This window comes from Palaemon carinicauda, chromosome 2 (assembly GCF_036898095.1).
Source record: "Palaemon carinicauda isolate YSFRI2023 chromosome 2, ASM3689809v2, whole genome shotgun sequence".
Classification (NCBI taxonomy): domain Eukaryota; kingdom Metazoa; phylum Arthropoda; class Malacostraca; order Decapoda; family Palaemonidae; genus Palaemon; species Palaemon carinicauda.
Window position 1 is genome coordinate 187537456 of NC_090726.1, and position 19604 is coordinate 187557059.

Sequence of the window (19604 nt, forward strand, 5' to 3'; positions counted from 1 at the left end):
ACAGTGCATACATCAATATTATGCTATGAGAATCATAAAAAAAAAACTCACAAATACCATACCTTACAAATTAGTCAACAAAACTATAAATACAATATCCACCCTCAAACCTCCATTCCTTTTCTAGATATCTAGTAAATGTTTTTGCAACTCATTTTCCCAATGACATAATTATACTTATCATTACAACAATAGAGAAAATACTCATACTGTATATATATATTATATATATATACTGTATATATATATATATACATATATATATATATATATATATATATATATATATATATATATATATATATATATAGTATACATATAGCTACAAAACTGTAAAGAGAGTTTTCTAACATTACTGATTTAACCATATACAGTAAAAAGAAAGAGAGTAAAACAAAAAACTAGGAGTGCCATGAAAGAGTTTAACATATCTCTATTTGAATACCCAGCACTAACAGTAAGCATAAGATATTACAATGCAATTTCTCTTACAAATTACATTTTTACAAATAGCTACAATCAAAATTCATTATCACAATAATAATAACGAAAATAACATATTGATGATCACAGTAATAATAATCATAAAAAAAACTAGGTTACTACAGTAATCATATTTGTTAAGGTTAACTTATTTGCAATTAATGAAGCCCTTATTTATCAATTATTTATCTACAATTAAATACCAAACAATGGATTAGTTTCCCCTATAAAAATTTCCTATTTGAAAACTCAGATCTGGTATGAGCACAGAACACCTACATTTTTTGTTGTTACAATCAGAGCAAAGAATTAACAAGATACTCTGACAATCAAGCCTTTTTTTCTTGCTTTTTCAAGAGTGCATTGCTTTGGTAACCCTGAGCTTGCAGCACCTTAAGTTCATGAGGTCAAATAAAGCATTATTTCCAGCCTGATAAAAATTTCTTTCTTACTAAGCAATAATTTGACTGCTTTTACTTCTCCTAAGCTATTGGAGAAGGGGGAATGTCAATCCTAATTTTTCCTTCTAATATGACTTGGGAATTTTTAAAATTTCTTTTAACTTGGCCACTTCTTTTTTTCCAAAACAATAGTTTATCAAACTATGAGGAAATTTAAAATACCAATCCTCATTCTACCTCATGGATTTACAAAAATGGAATTTCAATAATAAAATTATCCCTATTCTCACTTGAGATTCATATGGTTTCCTTGTCAATGGTAGCTTAATGTAGAAAGGGCAAATTATTTCCCCTCATTATTAAGCAAACCTTCACCTTGACAACTCTATTGCTCCTAATCCGCCAACTATTTTCACCTTCTTAATCCTAAATCTTTTTCTAAATTATTCATATTGTGTGTATTGAAATTGAGCAGGTGTAATGAATGTTTACACTTGGGAGACATGCAGTGGTTATGTTCATCCTAAAGAAAGATTCTTCGACCATTTATACAGCTGTCTTTTCTTTCAAACTTATAATAAACACAAGTTTTTTGATTCACTTCCTCATAGACTTGATATCAAATTCTATTAATTCCTATCACCATTAAAGCAAGAGATACTATCAAATTTCTTATATAAATGTTTGAGCCATTCATCTAAGTCTAGAATATGGCTCTATTAGCCAAAACTAGTAACTATTTTTAATGGGATACCTCAAGATTTGATATTTTGCCTCTATCTTCTACTTGATTAGTAAAATATTTCAATCAACATTATTTTCATATTAGATTCACACACTATTCAACACTCCCTTTTTCTTCCTTCCCTTTCCGATCATCTTTCATCATCGACATTCAATCCTCATTATCATCATGAACTTTTATAATTCAGCTTTTCCTTTCATGGAATTAACGTGGAATATTTGCTCATTTCCCTCGATTCTGTTCTCTACTACAAGGCCATGTCTTCATCTATGATGGCCTTTATTCTGTCAAATCCATAGGCATTGCTTTTCTGAGTTACTGTTCCTTTCCCTTCTCATCACATGTCTAGACCATCTTAATCTGAGTTTCCAGCTCCTGGACACATCTCTCCACTAATTCCTCAATTGTAATATGATCTTCCCACATTACCCCAGCTATGAATCCTAGGATTTTAATGATAACCTATCCAAAAACTATTCCATTTTCCTAATCATTGCCCGTGGGTCTATTGCTCATCATAAGTCTTTGTTCTCTTTATAAATGGGACATTTTTATTTGCCAGTAGTATTGAAATCTCTAGTTCATTTCATTCATACTACCACCACCTTTACTTACTGCTCTCGCAACGTCTACTTTCAAAGACCAGTGTCTCTCCATAGTAATAAAAATACTCTGCTTCTAAAACCTGACCTTTTGTCACAAGGGGGTTCTCAACTCTTCTATTTTTCTCAATTGCTCTTATTACACATCTGAGGCATCTAAAAGCTCTTACTACATGTAGAATTTGCATTTTTGAGTAAATCTTATGTCACGATCTGTCACATTCATGACGTAGTACCAGGTTCAACTGCCATCCCCCACACACTCTGGGCTCCAATTTTCTAATTTAACACATTAGATATAAGCAATCTTTCGACTTATCTACATTGTTTGGTCTAAGTCTTTCACCTTTATTGTCTAATTTTAAAATCATGTCCAAGCTTTTAATTTTTCTGATACATATGATCACTCATCTTTCCCAAGGTAGCTTTATTACTTTCTTTCTACTTGAACACAACTACTTTCTCTCTTGCCTTACTTTTAGCTATTTTGATCTGACCAGGGTTAGACAAAAAATTATTCTGCTTTTATTTTAAAAGCCAGTTAAATATCTACTTTTCCCAAGTGCTACACCATTCCATTACAAGATATGAATTATGCCCCAGTAGCTAAACCTATCAAGTCTAAATCCTCAATGGAAGCATTTTAGGTATGCAATTGGAATTCTATGGATTTGAAATTGAAATATTGTGTATACAAATCTCATTTGGCACACATAGAAACTTAGTTCTGATTTTGTACAGGACAAAGCTAAACAATTCAATATACATAAACAGATGTGAATAATAGGAGCTTAACATTGAGAAAAGTATGACATAGCAGAAAGATAGACATGCAAAGAGAAGTAAGAGTTTTGCCATGGAAGAAGGTGTATGGCAAAAAGATTTGCAGTGGAAAACACAGAAATTAAAGTAAAGGGAAAAAAGGCAAAACATGAGAATATCTATAATAGAACTAACAACAAATGTAATATAGACATTGTTGAGGATATATGGTTAGAAGCCCAAATTAAGCCCAATAGTTTCTATTATTATCTGCACCCACACCATCCCTGTGAACTATGGAGTCTATAGGTCTTCTTGCCGAGTCATCAGCAGCTATATATTATCTGGACCTCACTAGTCCTAGATTGGGTGGAGAGATTACTTGTACGCTGATCATATGAATACAGTATATGGATGTTTGCTTGGACATTGACCTGTCTCTTGCCTCTGCTGCTTATAAGTAATCTTTAAACCTTTAATTATCAGCTTACATTATGAAAGAGAAACCTGTATATGACTGACTACTTAGATGTAAAACCATGTGTCATGTCTCCAAGCCTTAGATATCTATGAATGGAGTATTAGAAGACATTGAAGATATAGGTACACAGTAGTGGATTAGTAGAAGGGATAATAAAAGTGTAAAGGGACTGATATTTCCTAACAATATTGTATTGACCGATGTTAGTGTACAGAAACTACCAAGCATCAAAGTTTATCAGGGCATCCAGAATAATTTATGCCAGAGCAAAGACATAAGGGTAAACTGAAATCAGGGAAATGAAGATCTGAATACCATGATTGGCAGTGGAAAGAAGTGGATGATCATTCAAGAACTCGAGAGATGATGTAATGGATGATAGTAGGAGCTAAGAAGAGTTGAGTTACAGATTAGGTGATGCATAGAGGGTATACAGATCTTTCCAAACATCTGGAATAGAAGTGGAGAATCTATTAAAGTTGAAATATATGAAGGGAATTGAGGTAACCCTCTTAAACCGAAGTGACATATTGATGTAGAATGCAAAGGAGAGAAAATATGTACATGTACAGTATAACCAATTGATATAAAGTTTAGTGATAACAGTTAAAATGGATGAAAGTTTAAGAACAAATTCAATCTAGTGTTATTTGTCTTTATCTTGTAAGATTCTATCACATTCTTGAAATGTGATTATCTACAAGTATCCCGTACAGTTTAACTATGAAAAAACTTAGACCATGGTATGCATATCATAGAGATATTTCATCAAAATATCCATATAACCAAGATCAAATCCATAACAGACAGGAATAAATACAGTAATTACAGTAAACAGCAACAGCAACAGTCTAAGCAAATACTGTACATGACACACAAGGGCTGTCATCCAACGAGAAGTTGGAAGTTTATTCATACATTAACAATTTTCAATATATCAGAAACATACAAACCTTGAAATCTTTCAGATTTTAAAAATATTTCCACTTCTAGACATTGGAACCGGTATTATTGCACTAGTCCTTTCAGTAAATACATTCCCAACTACGGTGAAGTTTATCAGAGATTTTGATACTTGTTATTACTACAAATACATTAGTTTCATACAAAACATTTATATAAAAAATAAAAATACTGAGGTTAAATGATTTCTACAATAACAGCTCAAACCTGAAAATAAATACCATCACCATTAGATTATCCCATTTTGTTTAAAAGTACCCCGTTACACTGTAGGTCCAGGCAATCTTGCTTATAATATGTATAGCTGAATAACATTAGGATACAGTATTTTATTAAGTGATTCAAAACTAATGGAAGTGCTGTGATATGTAACATTACTGTGCATTTTATCTACAATTTTTTTTCTAAAATACCAAGAACTTTGATACTGTACTTCAGCTAAAAAGTAGTCCCATTTCAGAGTCCAGCATTCATATCATTTGGCTGTTAATGTTCAACTCACCCCATGATAAGGTATGTTTACTAGATATTCAACACAGTAGTGACTATACCTTATACAGCCCAATGTGTTCTGTGGAAGCCATCAGCTGAAATGCATAAAAAAATTAGAGATAACACAACACATCTAAAGGGCATAGAGATTAATCTGTAATCCAGTAGTTTAGCATTAAGCCTGTTTATTGGTTCAAAATCATAAAACTGATAGCATACAGGAGGCAGCATTTGGAAACAACACGAGCACAGTCATACACGGATTTACGTCGATTCATCACGAGTTAATTCTGACTTCACGTTTCTCAAACACACTGTAGGCTATACATACTGTACACAAAAATAAAACCAGGTACATCGGTTTCTACATCATAAAATAATGATAAAGTGCTGTACTATACAGTATTTTTCTTCATGTGAAAGCTTATTAACATAGGTACCTGGTTTTTACAAAAGGAGAGCAGGTTTTAACTATTTTTCCATGTTCAGTATCTGTATAGGAAATGTATGTCACTTTAAAAATCCAACCTATATTGAAAAACCCCTTGCATCGGGTCTCTGGGAACCAATTAACAATGTTGGGCAAGTATTACTGTACTCAAGTGCCGAAATCATAGTTAGCGATGTACGCAAGTGCTAGTACATTTTGGAAGGTTAATTTTTCATTACATGTCCTGTATACTGACACATTTATTTCAAGTTTAGTAGCAATTATCTATTGATAAAAAAATCACTGTATTAATAAATATACCAACGTTACAGTACTGTAAAGTGTAGTTCTCAGATTTCAGAAAATAAATCCAGGTCCATAAGGTCTTAGTGAGAGAGAATTAGCCTGATGAATAAAATCCAAGCATTTGCTTAAAGCAAAAGTTTCTAAGTAAAAGCAAAAGCTCAAGCAGCAAAAGGTGGCAAATGTTTAAGCAAAAAGCAATTGCTTAACATTACATGAACAATAATGACCACCATTTGCTATCTTTTGCTTGATGGAGTTGTAGCTTTTGCTTAAGGGCCCAGCCAACGTGCAGTGTATGTACTACAATATATCCCTTTCCAACAGTCCAGCTTGAATTCTGTTTTTAGTAAAATCCTAGGTGAGTCTTCTTTTTCTTTGCTTTTTTTTTTTTATACATGATAACTGGCAAGCATAACTTCCATTTCTGTGCTGTAGTGGCTATGATCATAGAAACAAAAGTTTGGAGTCAGACAGTTTAGGCAGAACAGAAACATTTGTCAGACCAAGAATTGAAGAATAAAGCTTGAAATGCAAATTTACTTATACAAAACACATTCAGGGTGTTTTCCCTTTAATTCCACAAATAATGGCTTACTAAGAACGTCTTTCCAGATTTTTGGTGATCAATCTATTATGAAGACATTGTTTAATTCTTTCATTTTACCTTCTTCTGAATATTGTTCTCATGTCTGGTCTTCAGCTGTTGATTCTCATCTTAATTTGTTGGAAAAAAAATTACGGTCTATTAAATGTATTTTTCTTAATCTGGATATTCATCCCTTACATGGTCCTTCAGTTAATTCTTTATGGATGTAGCATAAGATCTTTCAATTGATTCTGACCCTCCTGTTACATCTAGTATGTAGTACTAGGTATGGAATTATTTCAAAGTCTAGCCTTCTCCATCATAGAGCTCAATACTACACTGTATTCAAGAAGGTTTATTCCAGCTAAGACCAGATTGTGGAATGATCTTCTTACTAAGGCAGTTGAAGCAGCGGAACTTCAGAGGTTCAAACTTATAACAAATGTTATGTTGAACATGCTGACATGAGTCACTTCATATAACAAATCTATTTTAGGATATTTCATTTGTTATTTATCACTTTTCATGTAGTTTACTCCATATTTCCTTTCCTCATTGGGCTATTTGTCCCTGTTGGAGACCTAATGGGGTTTATAACATCTTGCTTTACCAATCAGGATTGATGATGATGATGATGATGATCTGTGTGAAGGAAAATCACTTCTCCAAGTTTACCAAAAACAGAGGAAACCTTTTATTTGACCATAAATCCTTGACGGCGAGCAAACAACTGTCTTTATTTGTGACATGAAAACAAATAAAACATGTTTCAGCCTGTGAATTAATCTTTAGCACGGCATGTACTAATTATTCTTTATAAGTGCTTTTTGGAAATTAAATATAAGTTACTTCAAAGAAAATGTATCATAGAGTATTAATTAAAGTTTAATTAAAACTATTTTCTTTAAACATTTCTGTGATTTTTTCCTTTTCATCTCTCCTAAGCGTCTGCGTAACATCTGACCTGCTGCATACTGTATGCACATCAATCTTGCTCGACATTATAATTTATTTACTCTCCAAACGGAAATTCTTCATCCACCAGAACTTAGCTATGTTGGGGAAAATTACATATGCAAGTATTACTCTTGAAATTTTTGCAATATTTATCTTTACTTCATATTGCAAAAATGAAAATCTAGCAGCCCAGGGCACGTTTCACTAATCCTGCTTTCACTGCAAAATATTCTATTGTTGAGACTTTTCTTGAATGTCTCCACTTCTCATTGGAGTTAATCAACTAAGTTCCTAAAGGATACCAATCAACCACACGCAAAAGAAACTTATTACTATTATCATTGAGATTCCTCATTATGTTATGGATGTAAGAGTTCTTCAAAATCCAACTCATATACAGTACTGTACACTCCCTGGTCAAAGAACATCAATGCTAGGGAACACTTCAGAATTGAAAGTGGATTGGATATTACTGCTCAGAAATACTTTCCTATAGGTATTTATATATTCATCACCATGATTTGGAAATCTTTTAATCCGTGCATGAGTTCACTCAATTGCTCCAATTGCATATGGAAATGATTTTTCAGACAATTTCTCTTGAGCATATTTTCTAATTTCATTTTCAGATTGGAGTAAATTCATCCATATATGGGCCTTTCCAGCACCTTACTTCAGCAATTCTGTCATCGGGTCCAGTTCGTAGGAGTTTCAAGCACCAAGTGAGCTGCTTTAAACTTTTCCAAGCAATTGCTGGGAAGCAAAAGCAATTATTATGTCTTATTCATAGGAAATTAAATAATTGCTGATAGTTTCTGAGAATTTGCTTGTGCTTAACAACTGCTCTAAGCATTTGCTTGTGCTTAAGCAAATGCTCTAAGCCTTTGCTACTAGCAAATGCATTTACTTATTTTTATTCATTGGAACAGAAGCAATTACTTAAAAATCCAAGCAAAAGCATTTGCTTGATGTTTTATTAATCAAGTTAAATGTTCCTGTAAGACAGGATATACATTATAAAACCAACAATGCACTGCTTGCAAAAGGCCTTGAAATTTCCAGTACAGTAGTAACATCTCGCAATTTGAGCTGGTTTCACGTCAAAATGTTTAGAAAGTACACAATACCCCTGGGAGTGTTGGAAATGATGCCTATACAAAGACTACTACAGTACTGAAGCGAGAGGTTGCTGACAGGTTAAAACTAAACTGTTGCCAGTTTAAACTTAAAGCTTGTGCACTGAGTTGCCTGATAGGACTAGAAGCAAATAAGCTTATTTATCCTAGTCCTATAAATCAAATTACAATGAGCAGAAGTGAATTCCTTTAAATTACAGAATTTCTTTAAAGTACATTTTGCACAGGTGCAAGTACATTGACTTTTAGAAACCAACATATATGTACTGTACTGAAGATTGTGTGCTTTAAATGCAAAATTGTATCTTACTTGTTTGAATACAACCTGGTTCAGTCATTAATTAGGTGTAATTGAGTACATTTTTAAATGTTCCAAGCTTTATTTTTTTCTTCAAAATAAAGGAGCAGAATATATTCATTACATACGAGCATTATATGATAGCTTCTATTATCAGTTTCAGATTCATAATAGAATATATCCCTTACTTGTGAATTTTGATGGATTATATTTCTTTTTGTGGTTTTGTAATGTGACAGGGGACAATGCTGTGTCTAATAAAGCAATTATATATTTTGAGCTAATTATATCTTACTTAAATGCCTATTTATATTTTTGATATAACAAAACAAGTTACTGAAGTTAAGTTGCATTACTGATGTATACCTTAATCAAATATATTTCTTTATTTCATAAAAAAAAAAAAAAAGAAAAAAAAAAAATACAGCCTTGATATTTGAGTGAGGGCGCAGAAAGTATGGTGAAGCTAAAATGGGATCACCACTGGAAAAAGGCTGGGAGCCACTGCTCGATGTAAACAGGTCAAGTAATTGGTTGACCTTATATTAATTAGCCTGTCTGTGTTAAAGCGGGTCTAAGCTTTATACATTAACCTGAATCTCCCGTCTTTTTCTGAACCCAAGACAACAATTGTTTGAGTCAATTAATAATAAAGTTGAAGAATTGAGGTGTATTAAACAGCCTTGAAAATAGCCACTTTTTCTGATGTAGTAGAATAAGATACTTCTGAACTTGCCATAAACCCTTTATTGGAATATATCTCGGCAATAAGATTACGAAGATTGGAAAGGTGGTACTTTCTCGCTTTCACCATTCGAGTTTACTATTCCTCATTTTCCTCTTCTACAGGAGAATGCAAGTGAATATCTGCTGAATTTCCATTTCACTCACCCTTTTGAAATGGGGACAGCAGCGGAAACATGTAAACTCATATTATATTTGAGTTAACTAGTGCCTATTTAATGTTATGCGAGACAAGCTAGTGGCTGAGCTTTAAGTGCACGACAAACACTAGCGTCTGAAACATGATAAAAACCATTCAAATTAGTAGCAACATTGTTCTCCTCTCAGATTTTAAGGGAATCATATGATATGTCATGCCATTCACATAAGTTAATATGAGACTGGTGATAAGTGCTCACTTCAGTGAATGTAAGGATATAAGATCAAAACAACCCATTCAGTCTTCAGCCACACAATCTAATCTAGTCTTATAGAGCTACTAGAAATGTGGTATAGTATAGCAAAGGTTTGGCAGCAGAAGGAACTAAAGTACGTAAAGATTTCAAGGCTCTCTGTAAGACTTTCGAATCTGTGGAGTGCAGCATACATTCAGAATCCTTATGAATGAAACCCTATTAATCAGAATGATTACGGGGGGGGGGGGGGGGGTTGATGGCACATTGAGAAGAACCAGAATTACCAAGGCTAACGGGGGATTCACTGGACAAAAAAAGTTGAACAAAGGGAACAAGTGATATCAAGAGCTTGTGAAGCTCATCACTATCAAAAGATTGTTGAACTTATGCGTTGTCTAACGGTGGAGGCTTATAAATATCGTCGGCATCCTACTACAATCAAGCAGCCTAGTCTTCCCTGGCTCGCTAGAACTGTTAACTTGATCATCACCCATTGAAAAATACTTTCCAATTGTGATACCGAGTGAAACTCCCTCTTCACAATGATTATTTAAATCGCAGAATTACCCCAACACGATACATAAAAGGGAATGCAAAACATGATCTTTCAGAAATAATTCCTGTGTACATTCCAGGGAATAAAATACTGTAACTGTATGTTAAAACAACCTAGGGCAGATATTCTAAAACACAGAGAGCGTAATAATCGTCCCCAGTCGGCGGAGTAAACTGAAGACTATTCTACCTAGTATTGCAACCTGAACTCCCTACCAACCATCACTAGGTGGCTCTATAACTTTGTTAAGGGTGTCTATTTGCTGAATCAAAAGAAAACTGGAAAATTTCTAACTTTTTAAAAAGTATGTTGATTACACCAGGCTGGAGAAGCAGAAATATGAGCATCAAGGGGAAATTCATATAATTACAAAGATACTTTATTTAGGGGAACCAAAAAGTTGAAGTAACAGGAATGAGAAATATTGAGTTTCTCCTTTCTCAACTTGATACCAAATTTCTCACCATAATCAAATATTAAATACCACTTTGCCAAACCTAAAGCAATTCTAAGCAAAAAGAGGAGAAAAAAAAAAAATCCAATCTTGCAAGTCAGTTTTGAAGTTGTAATCATAAACTAAGAATTCTTAACTGTGTATTGGTCTACTTACCTAGCGTTAGGAGAATATCTCGAGACTGAAAATAAAAAAGTATTTCATTAGTAAAAAATATATAAAAAAATTGAGATAACACAATAATTTTAAATACAATACAACTTAAACATTAAGCTCCAAAAAGTAAAAGGAGAAAAATGACAAATTCGAAGATAATTTGTATTTTTCCTAATCATACAAACCTTAGCTATTTACATTGGGTTTACCTTTTAGCGTAGCTGAAATGGCGAGCCATTAGAATTTAACGAGGGTGTATTACCCCCGCGCTAGTTAGCAGGGGGGTAGGGGAGTGGTAGCTAGCTACCCCTCCCCCCCCCTCACACACCGGTGAAGCTCACTTTCACTTAGAGGTAGGACTTGTCTTGGGGGACAGGGCTGGCGGGCAAATATGTGTAAATAGCTAAGGTTTGTATGGTTAGGAAAAATACAAATTATCTTCGAATTTGTCATTTGTTCCGTAACCGAAATACAAACCACGCTATTTACATTGGGTGACTTACCCCTTAGGTAGGGTGGAAAGTCCCCAGCCATACTGGCTTTGGCTTTACCCGGGGACTCAGAATCCGAGTGAGTCGCACTCAAGAAAAGGAGTCCCTGCACCTCACAAGTTCCTTGCTCCGCAAGGAACCGTGTGGCCTACATAAGCTTGTGTGTGAAGGAAGAAGTGTGACCTGTCCTAGGCAGTTGACCTGGAGTTCCAGAAGGAACTCTGGGTTAGGACGTTCCCAATACCACCTCGTCAGGGTATGGGGGACGCGACAGTATTGACTCAATACTCGGAACACAAGGAAGCATGGTTTACCTGCAGAGGTTCGAGGTCAGCTATGCAGAGACCAGGATGCTGCTTCCCAGTAGAGGGGATGATGAAGAAAGAAGTAAGGGCCAGACATACTTCTTTCGTTCATGCAGACTAAAACCTGATAACAATGCCCTCAACCTTCTGCTACTTGTCCAAAAAGGAGCCTGAGGTTAGACCAGCTGTTGTGTAGCCACCACAGAGTGATAGAAAACGTATCGAAACTCCTGTGGGTCACGCCCTGCAGGAAGCAGGCTGCGAAGGTCATTAGACGCTTCCAGACTCCAGCTTGTAGCACCTGCGTCACAGAGTAGTATTACTCGAAGGCGAGGGACGTTGCGATGTATCCGACATCGTGCTGTAGGGCAACGTGACGGGGGAGGGTCTGGAGACAGGTCGAGATGAATGTCCTTGAGTCCGAGCTGAAGAGGTATACTGGTGACTCTCCCCCTTGTCCTTCTTGTGCTCCCAAACCGGCTGCAACTAAGGACAAACTGCAGCTGTTCCCAAAGCTAACCTCTCGATTCCTTTACTGGCAAGTAGGAGAAGGTTTTGGGACATCAGATACAGAATGGTGACTCGAAATCTTGAAGGAATTGGACCGAAGGGCCGGGACCCCAAGATTCTGAGTCTAGCCAACAACTCAGGAGCGTACCTGAATGTTGCCTTCCCCAATTCCTTAGAAAGGGCGGAGTCGTACGAGACCAAGAAGATTGCTTACACACTGGCCGCGGCCAGAGTGAGCAGGAGCCCCAAGACGAAATACGATCAGAGGCCTGACGTAAAGGGTCTTGAGAAGATCTCTTACGGGACTAAAAGGTCCGAGCCATGCTCCAAGTTGGAGGTCTCACTCCGACTAGGGCAGGGACGTTCGCAGCTTCGCATGAGCGAGGAAAGGTCCAGCGGGAAGGAAAAAGTTATTCCTTTAAGCCTGAAGGTCAGGGAAAGACTGAGCGACAGGCTTCATTGCCGAGAGCGGAAAGGAGTTTTCTCCCGCCGAAAGGCAATAAGATCGTTATTGCTGGAGAAGAGGCCTCAAGGGAAGAGGTATATCTCTCACGACACCAACCACCGAAGACTCTCCACTTCGCCTGGAAGACCCCTGCGGATGACTATCGCAGATGACGCGACCACCGTCCCGCGACTGTAGCGGGTTGTCTCTTCTTGAGGAGGAGGCGTAGTGTCTCCAGGCATGAAGCCGAAGCGACGCCCCGCTCGTGAAAGATGTTGCAATGTGGTTGTTTGAGTAGCCTGTGCCGTGGGAGCAGCTCTCCCGGGAGTTCCGTCAGGGGAAGCAGAGGGTCCGGAAACCGTTTTGCGCATAGTCCCAGTGGAGCTCTCAGGGCCATTGAAAGGTTGACAGACAACCTGGTCTTGTTGAGACCCATTCTCAACAGACAACAAAGGAGGGAAGACGCAGGAGTCGATGTCGTCCCACCATCACCAGAATGCATCTTGCCAGAGTCTCGGGGTCTGAGACTGGGGGGAAGAACAGCGGAAGCTTGAGGTTCCAAGCTGTCGCGATCAGGTCCCCCAGACCAGGACTTGCTGGTTACTCAAGGCCAAAGACCCCCAGGTACACTCTCTCTACGAGGCTCTGCTCGGATAGTCGGAGAGAACATTCCTCTGCCCGGAATGAGAGAGCCGATGGTGGTATTGAGAGTATCTCAAATCATCTCGGTATCTCTACTGCAAGATGCGAAGGTGTGAAAATGCGTCCCCTGCTGGTTAGAACACGCCAAAACCATGAAGTCGACGCGCACGGAGCGACTCGGCAGGAGCTGTAGGATCTGTAGAGGGGCCAGACTACGGCCCCTAAGCCTGCCTGAATGATGGAGAGGTATCCTTCAGGTCCTGACCATAGGCCTGGACCGGAACATGCCCTCCCCCCTTTTCTTTGACGAGTCCGAGAACAGCATAAAAAATGTGGGGAAAGGACGAGAATATCCACCCCCATCAAGAGGTTCCATAGGTCAACACCCATTGCAGGTCTAATCGTTCCGCTGGTCCCATAGGGGCCAGAAAGTCAGGTTAATCGTTGCTTTCAAACCACCGGAACTTGAGCCGCCCCACATGGAACTTATCCTGAGGCGACCATTCGGAACTATAGACGGGTCAATGAGGAAAAGCGAACTAGGAAACGTTCCAAGGTAGGGTTGAAAGCTCTGCTTGACTGAGAACAGGTACTGCGACTCTCCTCAGCCTTGCCACAGTCAACTGAAGGGAAGGCTCGGAGGAGGTGGCAACAGAATCTGGCGTCCCCAGGCGGACACCCATCCAAGTACCGACCAGAACCGACGTTGCTTAACCTCGCTGGACGGACGAGAAGCGGGGTTTCCAACGTGGCAAGGCCGTTGACTCAATATCAAGGCTAGATACTCCAGATGTTGAGGCAGAAGAAGAGAAGGCTCCTAGCAAAATACCATGAACCCCCACTCATGGTAAGCATCCGGAAGCTTGTCCCGGCGCTGAAGAAGGTCGAACCCGAGCCCACCGGAGTTGACCAGACCTCCAAAAGGCGAAGGAGGAGGAAACCTGCACCTGAGCGGCTATGAGGAAAGCAGGGAGAGTTCTCTGAGGAAAAAAACCTGCGATGCCACGGCGGGATAGCCACACTGCATCTTAAGCAGGAATACCTGTAGTCTAGGCTGAATTCCACGAGCTTCCTGGAAGATGGATGGAATGGAAACTGAAAGTACCCGTCCTTCCGATCCAGGGCCTAAGGAGTCCTGTCGCCTCGTTACCAGTCTGATCGATTCTGCTGTTCCATGCTAGACGAAGTTTGTTCGACAAACTTGATCAGGGCTGAGAGGTCGACTACGGAACTCCCGTCTCAGATACTTCCTTACAAGAAAGGATCGACTGAAGAAGCCGGGGGTGAAGCCGTCGACGATCCTATGGAGGACCTTCTCCTAAGGCATGGATCATTCTGCCCAAACGGGCAAACTCTTGCCGACCCTATGGCATAGAGGTTCAGAGACACTGAATTCACTGACAAGAGACGGCAGGCGCGATATCCTTGTCTGATCACAGAGATCGTGCAGGAATGGGCATCGGGAAGCTGTCATCCGGATGAGTAACCTTAGGCATCCTCCCAGCGTAAAACCTGCAAGGGGGGGGGCGCCAATCCTAGAGTTCGTGAACTCTGCCGCTCCCTCTAGGACTATGCCCCCCCCCGGGAGAGCCTCCCGTGCCATCTGTTCCTGACAGGAGGGAACTGCAATTGGACACCTTGTCTCAGTTGTCGTAGCCGGTCCGATAACTCAGGCCGATGTGGCTGAAAGAAAGAGGCGCTGGAGCCCTGCAGGGTCTGGAAGAAAACGCCTTGGAGAAGTGAAAACGGAAGTCGACTTCCTTCGCACAGCCGCTGTCTATGTCTCTGTCCTTGGGCACAAACAAACTCTTCTAAAGGATGGAAGGGAGTGTCTGAGGTTGTCGACATCCACGGATGAGACACCCGAAAGGAAGCCCTCGGTCATTGCGTCCAGATGGTCCAACATTGAGCTTGCCCGCAAGTTCGATACCTGACGACGAAACGCCAAGGTGCTTGAGCCCGAGAGGAGGAAAGTACCCATGACCTTCCTGTAGCTTCCTTGAACAAAACCTCGGGTCGTAACCGAGGAGGGAAAGGACCTGGTAAGCCCCTTTCACGAGATGGAGAAGAGGAAGGGGTAAACAGTCACTCCTTGGCCGATGGAGAAATCTCGAACGGAAAGCCCCCCGCCAAAAACCCTTCCAGGGAATGACGGGGAAGGGCTAACCCAGGTTCTGGAAAGAAGAATGTTGCTCAGACCTCCCTGAAAATTCTTCTTATTCTTGCATGTGCCATGCTCTGTGTTTACGGGGTGAGGCCGTGTTCTGGAAATACGCTCCAGAAGACTCGCCAGGCTGGCCGTGCTGCGAAACCCCAATGGGAATCGCGGTCGCAATTGCCCTGGCGCTCGCGCGATGATAAATTAATGATTTGAGCGTGGGCGAACGTGGAAGCGCCCATGCGCGGGCACGCAGGAACGCAAACGAAGGTGAGCGAAGGAGCGCAGAAGAAGGGCGAGCGTGGTAGGAAGGGCGAGAGCTGGTGGTCGGCGAGTGATAACCCATAGGCGAGCAATGGATACTGCAAGAATTAAGCCGTCGGCTCGCGCGACGGAACGCCGGCGGCTCGCGCGACGGAACGCCGGCGGCTCGCGCGACGGAACGCCGGCGGCTCGCGCGACGGAACGCCGGCGGCTCGCGCGACGGAACGCCGGCGGCTCGCGCGACGGAACGCCGGCGGCTCGCGCGACGCAACGCCGGCGGCTCGCGCGACGGAACGCCGGCGGTCGCGCGACGGAACGCCGGCGGCTCGCGCGACGTAACGCCGGCGGCTCGCGCGACGGAACGCCGGCGGCTCGCGCGACGGAACGCCGGCGGCTCGCGCGACGGAACGCCGGCGGCTCGCGCGACGGAACGCCGGCGGCTCGCGCGACGGAACGCCGGCGGCTCGCGCGACGGAACGCCGGCGGCTCGCGCGACGGAACGCCGGCGGCTCGCGCGACGGAACGCCGGCGCCTCGCGCGACGGAACGCCGGCGGCTCGCGCGACGGAACGCCGGCGCCTCGCGCGACGGAACGCCGGCGGCTCGCGCGACGGAACGCCGGCGGCTCGCGCGACGGAACGCCGGCGGCTCGCGCGACGGAACGCCGGCGGCTCGCGCGACGGAACGCCGGCGGCTCGCGCGACGGAACGCCGGCGGCTCGCGCGACGGAACGCCGGCGGCTCGCGCGACGGAACGCCGGCGGCTCGCGCGACGGAACGCCGTCGGCTCGCGCGACGGAACGCCGTCGGCTCGCGCGACGGAACGCCGTCGGCTCGCGCGACGGAACGCCGTCGGCTCGCGCGACGGAACGCCGTCGGCTCGCGCGACGGAACGCCGTCGGCTCGCGCGACGGAACGCCGTCGGCTCGCGCGACGGAACGCCGTCGGTTCGCGCGACGGAACGCCGTCCGTCCGCGCGACGGAACGCCGTCCGTCCGCGCGACGGAACGCCGTCGGCTCGCGCGACGGAACGCCGTCCGTCCGCGCGATGTAATACCGTTGGTTCGCGCGCGGGCGAACATTGGAGAGCATGAGCGCAGGCGTGCAGGCACGTGGGCGTGCGGTCGCGCGGGCACGTGGGCGCGCGGGTGAGCGCAGGCGGTCGGGAGACCGATGACGCGTAGGCGGGCGATGGTGCGTTCTGGCGAGCGATAGCCCGTAGGAGAGTGAAGGCGCGTTGGCAAGCGATGGCGCGTTGGCAAGCGATGGCGCGTCGGCAAGCGACGGCGCGTTGGCGAGCGGTGGTGCGTTAACAAAACGCTAGCGCGCAGGTGAAGAATCGCGCGGGCGCGTAGGCTATTGCCAACGCGAGAGACTAGTGATGGTTAGCTCGCATCGCGCTAGAAGGCGCGCAGGTGCATCAGGAAGGTGAGCGCTGAAGCCAGCTGTTAATCAGGCAATCCTAGACGGTCAGAAACCCGTTGGTGCGCCGCAAAGAAGGGCGCGCAGATGTGCGCTGGCGATTGAAGAAAGCTGGCGCGCAGAAGGACAGAAGAAAAGGTGAGCGCTGGCGAGCAGGAGGAAGATCTACGGCAAGACTCAGCTACCGGAGATTGTGGTCCACAGCAGGCGAGCGCTAGATCGCTACTGATGGTGTTCAGGGGAACTGACATGCGTGGCAGATCGATGGCGATCGTTGACGCGTAGGAGATCGCTGACGAGCAGGTGAACGTTGACGCGTCTAAGGTCGCTGGCGAGCTGGTGATCGCTGGCGAGCAGAAGGCAACGCGTGGAAGCCTGCGCGTAGAAGAAGAGTCCTTGACCCAGACCTGAACCGAAGTTCTAGATCGCGAGGGCGAACGTGGGCGCACAGGGCGCGTAACAGTAACCAACAGGAACAGCAGAGATGATCATCATGAGAGCGCTGACGAACAGGAGAGCGCTGGCGAACAGGAGAGCGCTGGCGAACAGGAGAGCGCTGGCGAACAGGAGAGCGCTAGCGATCAGGAAAGCGCTGATGAGCAGGAGAGCGCCTGTGCGCTAACACTGAGCAGGAGCAGGAGAGCGCCTGTGCGCTAACACTGAGCAGGAGCAGGAGAGCGCCTGTGCGCTAACACTGAGCAGGAGAGAACACAGAAGAAAGGCACGCAGGGGAACCCTGACACGCAAAGGAAGAACCCCCGAGGGAGGCAACCCTTTGCCCCGAAGGGATCGTTGTCTGTCGGGAGACTGATGTCCGTCGGAAGACCGTTGCCTGTCCGCCGGGAGACTGAAGTCCGTCGGAAGACCGTTGTCCATCGGAAAGACCGTTGTCCGTCGGGAAGACCGTTGTCCGTCGGGAAGACCGTTGTCCGTCGGGAAGACCGTTGTCCGTCGGGAAGACCGTTGCCCGTCGGAAGACGAGGCCAGACTGCTGTCCATCTGCACCAGGGGCGGAAGATCAAGAAGAAGGAGTTGTAGGCTGCATACGGAGATTCAAAAAGGCGCCTCTTGGCACCCTTATAGGGAGATGGAAGGCCCTTACGACGAGGCGGACGGTGAGCCTTACGGCGAAGGAGGCCAACAGCAACAGCAGCAGAAGAATCCTCCGAAGAGGAGTCTCTATGAGTGTACTCCCTCGCGAACGAAAGAGAAACACTTCGTAGAAGAGACTGGTCAGCCAGTGACCTAAAAGGAGCAATCCTCCAAAGAGGGGCTCCTGCAGTTGACCAGCCCCTTGAGCGAAACTGCAGGTGCGACCGCTCAGCACCAAGAGCATAGTCGCACGAAAAAAAAAAAAAAGGCAAGAGAAGAACCCCCAAAAGGGGAAAAACTCAAGCCTGGACAGGAAAAACTTCCCTCGGAAGGAAAGTTACCCACCCAAGGAGGCGAGCCTCCTGAGAGTTCTAAAATGAACTGGAGAGCTGTCAATCGTCACGGGAGAACTTCCAGTAGAAGGAGACACGCCCCTGACGAAAATCCAAAGGGGAGGCAGCAACAGCCGAATCCCCAGGCCTCAACAAGACAGCTCACACCGTTGCCATATTACAGAAACGATCTAGATCAGTAACTGTAAAAAAATAAAACAAAAATCATTAGTACACATTCATTCCCCCGGGAAGGCTCCGAAGAGGAAACCCGAGGGAAAGGAAAACAAGAATTACACAACAGGCACGTGCCCTCACAACCACTTACACTCACGGAAGGAGAGCTGTAACCAAAACAGAATTATAACAATTATAATTATGTAACTATGTAATTATGTAATTTAAAAATGAATGAACACTAAAGAAAGAACGAAAACCCCGAAAGGAATCGTTCTACAAAGCTGAAAAATTAACAAATACAATTAGATTCATAAACTAATTGAGACAAAACGTACGGCGTAGCAACCCCCCCACACGGGAAGGAAGCTACAAAAGGCGTAGTAACGTAGTAAAAGGGTGAACGACCTCAAGAGAGAGAGAGAGAAAGACTGAAGTCAAACTCGATCGCAACCCATAAAATTACACCGTGGTGGCCTAAACTGCCGAGGGCTCCACGGAGATATCGTACACTACACACACAACTCTGAAAAGGAAACTTACTGATTTCTATACTCAAATATATATACAAACATGAAAAAATGTTTACATTTATATTGAGTAAAAGAAAAGTGAGTGATTAAGTAAAGACAAAACAAACAATGGCTGCCAAGCGAGGACAAAGACAGACGTCTGTCCCAGTCCGAGCCAAAAGTGAAAGTGAGCTTCACCGGTGTGTGAGGGGAGGGAGGGGTAGCTAGCTACCACTCCCCTACCCACCCGCTAACTAGCACGGGGGTAATACACCCTCGTTAAATTCTAATGGCTAGCCATTTCAGCTA

At 43.3% G+C, this 19604-nt stretch overlaps 1 protein-coding gene across 2 annotated transcripts in view; it reads right to left on the minus strand.

Annotated features, from left to right (window-relative positions):
• Positions 1-304: 304 nt before the first annotated feature.
• LOC137628687 (uncharacterized) overlaps positions 305-19604 on the minus strand; it is a 121036-nt gene continuing 101736 nt past the window's right edge. For both annotated transcript variants that reach the window (XM_068359847.1, XM_068359839.1), the window contains exons 11-12: positions 10948-10972; positions 305-5024 (exon numbers count right to left, since the gene is read on the minus strand). In XM_068359847.1, the coding sequence (XP_068215948.1) occupies positions 4990-5024; positions 10948-10972 (60 nt within the window). In that variant the 3' untranslated portion in view covers positions 305-4989. The remainder of the gene's footprint in view (positions 5025-10947; positions 10973-19604) is intronic.